Source organism: Ipomoea triloba, chromosome 7 (genome assembly GCF_003576645.1).
Source record: "Ipomoea triloba cultivar NCNSP0323 chromosome 7, ASM357664v1".
NCBI lineage: Eukaryota > Viridiplantae > Streptophyta > Magnoliopsida > Solanales > Convolvulaceae > Ipomoea > Ipomoea triloba.
The window spans coordinates 13062835-13071547 of NC_044922.1; the positions used below are offsets into that span (position 1 = coordinate 13062835).

Genomic DNA, 8713 nt, shown 5'->3' on the forward strand with positions numbered 1-8713 from the left:
TCAGTATATTGATGAATTTTAAGTGAATAGGTGCATTTGGTATATTGTGTGGAATGATGCGTTTTATCGGCCCTCTGGTGCATTTTAGTATGTAGAATGGTGCATTTTGTAACATATCTACTATACTAATAAGAGGCAAAGAGAGTTAGGCCTAAAATGGGTAGAAAAAATGGCGGTCAAATTATTTAATCAAATGGATGGTTCAGATGAATTATTTAATCAAATAGATGGTTAAGATAATTCATATTAGTATTATTAATAGAGATTACCTAATTTAACCTTACTTTTATGATTATCCGTTAAGTTTTCCGTTAAATATTCTCTTCTCCGTTAATATTCCGTTAACTTTTAACTTACCCATTAATTTCTATAAGAAAGGTCTTATGTTCGAATCTCATCTCAATCAAATTTGACATTATTAAGTTTCTCACTCTATTTTACTCTTATTAAATTAAATAAATTAGTAACTACAACAAAAAATGATACATATGTATTTCTTTAATTTAGAATTATGTGTCTACAATACCTTTATTTGAAAAAATTATTCATTATCAAAAAATTAAATTAAATAAGAGAAATAATTTCATTAGTTATATTGTCTTTATTTTCTCTCATGCAAAGATTCTTTACATTCAAATTTATCAATCAATATTCATTACATTGTCCATTATCTTATTTTTACAATATCTTGTAATTAAATATCAAAGTTATAGTACAAAATAATGTTATATATTTATTTACCAAGTATTTTATTAATACTATGAAAAAAATTTAAAATAATTTGAATCTAATTATATTAACTACTTGGGGATTGGTTGACAAAGAGAGTACTCAAATAATAACCCAACAAATTGAAGCGGAATCACTCTATTTTACTCTTATTGAATTAAATAAATTAGTAGTTACACCAAAAAATGATACATATGTATTTCTTTAATACCATGAAAAAAATAAAAAAGAATAGTTTGAAACCAATCATATTAATTACTTGGGGGATTTGTTGACAATGAAAGTACTCAAATAACCCATTACCCAGCAAATTGAAACGAAAAACTACCTTTTAATATCTTTAGAATACATAATATTTTAAATTTTCAAATTTTTATTAATTTATTTAATCTTTTTTTCTTAAACTAAGGATTTCTTTATCCACAATAACTCATTCAACAATAATGGTTGAACCAAATGAACCCCAAGCAAAACACCTAAAGGAAAGTCCATAGCTCCTATATCATAATCTCATTGCATGACGTTGTCATCTATGCTACCAACAATATCCGAATTGCAAATAACGCACTACCAACAAAAAGGAAGAGAACAAATAGTAAAGATGAAGACAATGACAATGTTACTCAAAAGAGAATTAAGAACCACTTAGAAAAATTCAAATTAAAAGTAGTATTTATTTAGACTATCATTTTTAGACCAAATATTTAGACTATCGATTTTACAATGTCGCAAATATTTATTTTAGTAATAATTATAATGAATTTTCTATATTATCTTGGATTCATATACTTTGAGTTAGATATTTAAATAAAAAAATTTGACATTCAATTACCCATGTATAAACTTTTCCTATATAATCTTGCATTGATATACTTTCAAATATTTATTTAAATATAAACATTGGGCATTAACCTATTCGCGCAATGCGCGTATAAAACTAGTATATATATATATATTGCGCGTAGATTTGATGAGTTGATATGATCTAATAGCTGAAAATAGGCCGCACGGCCACACCTAATGACCATGCCACACATGATAAATGACTATATATATATATATATATATATATATATATATATATATATATATTTATTTATTTATTTATTTGACTATTTACGAAATTTATATAATAAAATATAGAAGATTAAGATATTTATAACCTAGCTCGCAGAGGTGCACATGGAAAAACAACCCCCGGAACGAATCAGAAAAAAGTTATTTGTGTAAAAGCAAAAAAGAGTTATTTGTACACACCAATGCCCAAATAATGTCGAATTGAAATACCAAAGATTAATGTATTCAAATAAAACCCACAGAGTCAAACTGAGTATAACTAACATGACAAAGTTTAAATAAAGAACACTTGTAAAAAACGAACGCTATGCTGCTAAAGGACAGTTACGGCTATCATGATGCTCAAACTGGTTACAAGACCTACACAATTGTTTTAGCTTAGACGCTTTTTCTATAGCTACCTCTTTTGACAATTTGATCCGCTTCCCACAACTCTTATTCTTAGCCCGCGCCTATTCTTGAAATTAGTACTATGACGAACATGGAACCCAACCATAGAAGCATAGCGAATATAGAACACAACAGCTTCATATAAATTGCGAAACCTTTGACCAATGAATGACTTGATAGCAATGTCACACACCACCGACAACCCATATTTCATACGCCGAGGAGGAAAATCCATGACAAACCAACGAGGGTCATCTTAAGAATATTCATCAACTACCATAGAAGCTGAGCATAGGAAAAACATAATTTTTATTCAAAAAATGGCACTCAACAACAATAATAAAACATGATAACTGCATAGCCGGAATATGCACTTTAGTTAAACACTGTGTGCAAATAGAATAACAGATAACATATAAAATGTTCTCCAATGCACATAAGTGAACAAAAAATGGGAAAAAAAATAAAACACACCCACAACATTATAAAACAACAAATTCCAATAACAGTTATAACCTAGAAAACCAGCATTAAAAACAACACAAACCAAAAAATTAACGTGAAGTTGGAGTGCAGAACTGCAGTGCACACGCTACTATACATACATGCACACATTGATGAAAATCGAGATTAGAAAAAGGTGAACAAATATTACAGAACGACCAATAAGAGAAGAGAAACAATGGAATGACATCAGAAGTAGAAAGAAAAAGATTCCAATCACCATTGTATACTAGCAAACGAAAAAAAAAAAAACGCAGCTTCCCAAAATTGACGTACATAAAGGAAATAAAGCACAATTGCACACAACATCATACACACATGCACACAATCACGAGTAACATCATAACTAAACCGCGATGAAAAAAAGGCCGAAAATATACCTGCATTAACGTTCTCCATGTTCAGAAAAAAAGAACGAAGAAAAAAAAGAAAGACATAGGACTGAATATTTAACAAACAGAAGACGTCAAACATTGACAAAAGAGAATGCAATCCTACCAAAATTAAAACACCTAAAAACAATCAAAATATATCCATGGAATACCATACTAAAATAAAAAGCTTTCAAAATTACATAAAACCCCCCACTAATTAATAATTTTCAAAAAGGAAAAAATAAAAGGAATAATCTTAGCCATCCAAAATCCAAAGATGGATGATCCAAATCAATTCTTATTTCTCACCTAAATAGGTTGTCTCATTTGATTGTAATTATATATATATATATATATATATATATATATATATATATATATATATATATATATATATATTAATTTGACTGTTTATGAAATTTACATAATGAAATTTATTCGATGATAATATTAACATTCTAATTAGTTAGAATAAATTATAAAAGGAGAATGATTTCATATTTTAAAATTTAAATATTTCCCTAGGATGATTGGAGAAAAGTCACTTTTGTTTTAATATATACTAGTATTTGACAAAAAAATATGTTATTATGAATTTAAATAAAAACTAAAAAGATATTAAAATGTAGAATATAATAATATAATTGAGCTTCCATATATTTGGTCAAGTATATATTTCTATAGCATTCAAAATTAAATTTTGTATGATCAATTTAATATCTAATTATGTACATATTTAGATAAATTTATAGAGAAATTTTATATAATTAAATTGATTTATACCTAATTGTATTTATATATTATAATCTCAACAATATGTATAATAATTAAGACAATTATATTTAGAAATAAAAAATTATGTAAATTTTAAACTTTGTATGAGTGAATTTAAACTCTAATGAAACACATTTCCTTATATGATTGTATAATACATTGTATATGCATATAATAATAATTGTTAACATGTATTTTGGAAAATTTTATAATGTAATTTCCCTAATTATAATTTATATTGCTAGATTTATAATTAAAATAATTACATTTAGAAATTAACAAAATTAATATTTTAATTTTGTATGATTGGTATAGTGCCGCATAAGTATATGTATGCATTTAAGAAAATTTCTAAATATTTATGAACACACATGCAATTAATTTTATAATTTTATTTTCTTAATTATATTTCATTTTATATTAATTATAATTAATGGAATTACATTTACAAATTAAAAGAATTTATTTTGTAAACATGTATATATAGAATAATGTAGTCCCTAATTATATTGCTTTGATAATAACAATGATAATAAATTATACCTATGTAATTAAGAAATTTTCATGAAGGTATAATATGCCAACCATGTTATATTTTCTTCCGAAATCTTGCGAAAAACAAAATACCACTCTTGTGCACAAAATTTGTTTTCCTCTACTTTCAGGAATTTGTTTTCCTCTACTTTCAGGAATTTCTTTTCCAAATTAAATTGAATTTCATGAACCAAACAACATAAAGCAACATTTTCTCTACTTTTAGAAAAATATTTTCCATGAAAATAATTTACTAAATTAACATTTAAATAAATTTAAATTTTTAATATAAAATACTAATATTAGACACCTATTTTTTGCGCATCGCGCATAAGAAAAACTAGTCATTGTAATAAAGGAGTATATGGAACAATTACCAATCAATACAAAAACAAAAAAAAAAAAAACGAAGGATTTAAGTTTTTTGTGTATTGATTAGTAATTGTTTCATATTATTGCTTTGACACCCTTTTAGTTTTATCATCTATCATCTATCATATATATATATATATATATATATATATATATATATATATATATATATATATGTATACTACGATTTAATATTTTCAGATTTGAGTTAATTCCATTTTTGGTCCTAGATTTATAGGTGACAATCCACTTTTAGTCCTTTTTATTATAACATCCTCATTTGGTCCTAGTATTATTGTGTCATGACCAATTTTAGTTTTCTAGCAACAAAATCGTTGAAATATCGTTAAATATAAAGATATTTGAATCTTTTTTATACAAAGTAGGTTGAACCGCTATATTTTTTATGTTTATTTTTTTGAAAGTATTCATAATTGAAGATTGAAATATCCTTGTATTTAACGATATTTAAACTGGTTTTTTGATAAAGGACTAAAAATGAATGTTCTAATAAAAAAGAACTAAAAGTGGATTGTCACCTATAAATCTATGTCAAAAAATGAAATTAACTCTTTCAGATTTGTTTACACATACCTTTTCGCATATTTTGGATGTTGACATGTCAAATGGGCATTTAATCATTCTTTCATTCTTTGCATGAATTGCTTACAGCTCTTAGAAATCTAAATCCTGCATACTTCTTCTATTAATTGATAAATTGATATACAACCAGTCCAGATTGAAGCTATCAACTCTTTGTGTCTCTCTTCTTTCTCTGCTTTCGAAAGACCTTGGAAGCTATCAAAATGTCTCAGCTGTTCATCCTTGGAGAAAATATATGTCCAGAAATTGGTAGGTGGTCTCGATTCTTAATATTGTTTATATATTTTATTTTAATATACACTGTTTCAATTTAAATTCATTGTACTTTAATTGTAGATGTCATTGTTCGAGTGGTTGAGTTTTACTCTCCAAAAGAGAAAATCATTGGTGGTAATCCTTCTAAGCTGCTGGAAGCAACGATCGACCCTTCGCCACCACCATCCGCATCTCCATTGTTCTTTCTCTACGCCGGTGAAAATATTCAGGCGACTATAGCAGTAGCTTCGGCGGTGGCTTATGGTAGGAGATCGACGACAACGAACTAGATGGCAACAAGGTAGATTCTCCGGCGAACTTGATGGTGTCTAGGTTCACAGAAGTACTAATAGTGGAAAGATTTTGATAGTCAAGGGTTTAATTCGTCCAAATTAAACTAAATTTGAAAAATCACTATAGTTAAAAGACTAAGACTAAATTTGAAAAATCACTATAATCAAAGGACTATTACTGGAATTAACTCAGTAAAAAAATGCAGAGTCAATATTTTACCTCAGGAAGCACCAAAATGATTCTACAAGCACCCCACACACCCAAAATAACAAAAATAGCAAAATGGCCCGCAGTGGAAATCAAAGGATATATAGTAACAACAAATTAAACAACAATACAGTCCGTCTTGAGAATTGAAGATGGAAAAGAAGGACAATGGTATGGCAACATTATATGCAAGAAATTCACGTACGCCACTGAATGCTCAGAAGCCACATGCATGTAGGAATCATATCGTCTCTGATCTGAAGAAATCATAATGAGGAAGTTAGGCATTCAATGCATAAATAGTCAATTAAGCTGAGAAAACAAACAATTAAGTGCAATTGTGAGAACAATGCAATATATATATATATATATATATATATATATATATAGAGAGAGAGAGTCATGATGTTCACACCACTCAATGTTACGAAATACACCACTAAACACACCACACAAATATGCACTGTGGTGTGTTTCTTAACATTGTGGTGTGTTTCATTATGGTGTTGCACTGTGGTGTATTTCTTAACATTGTGGTGTGTTTCATTGTGGTGGTGTATTTCGTAACATTGAGTGGTGTGTGACCACACGGCCGCACCTGAAATTATATATATATATATATATATATATATATATATTGTTGTGGGGCTAATTTGAATACATAAATAATCAAGGGAAAAAAAGCACTAGAAGAATATAATTTAGGCTGAAAAGGGTTATTTTTCCCATAAAAATGCGAATACCATCCAGAACAAGAGATTTTGTTAAGAATTTGGCTAACCTGTAGTGAAGTTGATGATGAGGAGGATAGATTGAGAGCTGAAATCCACATTGTTTTTTATTCTTGAGCTCCTGTATTTTTTGAGCAGAATTAGCTGCCCTTGGATTGGTACAGAACAATTCCATCACCTTAAGGCTCTCAACCTCACCAAACACTGCCGGAACAGATTCAAGGACATTGCAGTGCCTGAGAATGAGATATTTCAGTGCTTGAAAGCTATCCTTAGAGACCTTCCATGACACTAATAAATTAGTCCTTCCAATCCCCAAATATCGCAGCTGTTTGAAGACAATGTTACTCGCATCGCAAAAGTCTCAGTGGAGACCGCGAGGTACCTCAAATGGGAGAGCTCATAGAGCTGTCTGGGCAGTAACTTGAACTTAAGGGACTCAACATCCATCACTCTAAGGAGAGGGAAGGATTTTGGGATGACTGCTAAGTGCTCAGTTGGGATCTCTATTTCATTGGAGCAAGATGATAAGAAAGAGTGGACATGTTCACTAAATGGCTTGGTTTCTGATCTAAGGAACTCTATAATAGAGGAGTGGACACAAAGGCGACGGGGCGTCTCGTTTAGCTCAAATCGAGCTCCATTCATTTCATGGAACAGATTCTTATTTGCTGCTTCAGTTTTGCAGAACTCGTGTAAGGTGTCATGAATCCGACATGTTTTGATTTGACCGTCTGTTCTTCTTTTCAACACCATTAGGAGGTTTCTGTCCACGAGTTCTTTCAAATATTTCTCGGCAGTAACCTCCAATTCCGAGCTGTTTCCACCGTCGATTAGGGTGATGAAGCCTTCGGATATCCACAGACGAATCAGTTTCCAAGCAGCAATCTCATGACCAGTAGGGAAATCTGCAAGGTATAAGAAGCAATCTTGCAAGTCATAAGGCTGTAAATGATCATAACTTAGCCTTACTAGCTTATTGTAGCTCTGGTGCTCTTTGTTGATGATGGGGAAGGGATCTTCAGCTATTCTTTTCCACTCTTTAGCTGTGCTGTCCTTGTTTAGGACCCCGGCTATCACCACCACCGCGAGGGGTAATCCGTTGCACTTCCGGGCTATGCTTTTTCCGGTGTCCTCTAGCGAAGGAGGGCATCTTTCTTGTCGGAAAACCTTCTTCTCTAATAACTCCCAACTTCCGCCACTGCTCAAAAATTTTAGTTGGTGACCATGAGAAGCCACATTGTGGAGGCGCGTGGTTAACAAGACCCTGCTGCCTTTCTTATTGTTGGGAAAAGCAATTTGTAAGCTCTTCCAATCGTCCTCCGTCCACACATCGTCGACTACAATGAAGTACTTTCCGCCCTCTAAATATTCTTTTATTTTATCAGCTAACTTCTCCTCCAACATGCCCTTAAACTCTTGGGTGTTATTAGTGAAGTTACTCAAAATGTCAAGGAATATTTGCCTTCGATTCACCGTTTTCGAGACATAAACCCAAAGACGAGTGAAAAATTCGTACCGAACCTCGCGGTCTTTAAAAATCATTTTAGTTAACGTGGTTTTGCCGAGTCCTGCCATTCCCTCAATTGAGATGACCCTCAAATCATCTGGCCCCTTCATAAGAAGATCCTTTATTAATTTTGCCTCACTATCAAATCCTACCACATCAACTTCTTCCACCACTGGAGCCTTTAAGAATTATAAAAATAATAATAAGGTTATGAAATAATGGTAAATGTAATGAGTCCACTTCAATTGTTGATGCATTTGTAAATCTAGTTCATGTCTTTTAATTGTTGTAAATCTAGCCATTCAATTGTTAACTAAGTTGTAAATCTAGTACTTCAAATGAATGACTAGATTTGCAAC

At 30.5% G+C, this 8713-nt stretch overlaps 1 protein-coding gene across 1 annotated transcript; it reads right to left on the reverse strand.

Moving 5' to 3' along the window:
- Positions 1-7135: 7135 nt before the first annotated feature.
- Positions 7136-8389, reverse strand: LOC116024164 (putative late blight resistance protein homolog R1B-17). The gene has a single exon (XM_031265065.1). It carries the CDS (start codon positions 8387-8389, stop codon positions 7136-7138), a length of 1254 nt encoding a protein of 417 aa, XP_031120925.1.
- Between the last annotated feature and the right edge of the window lie 324 nt (positions 8390-8713).

Excerpts from the sequence above, each read along its gene's own strand:
- LOC116024164 (XM_031265065.1), bottom strand. The coding sequence starts at position 8,389 with ATGATTTTTAAAGACCGCGAGGTTCGGTACGAATTTTTCACTCGTCTT.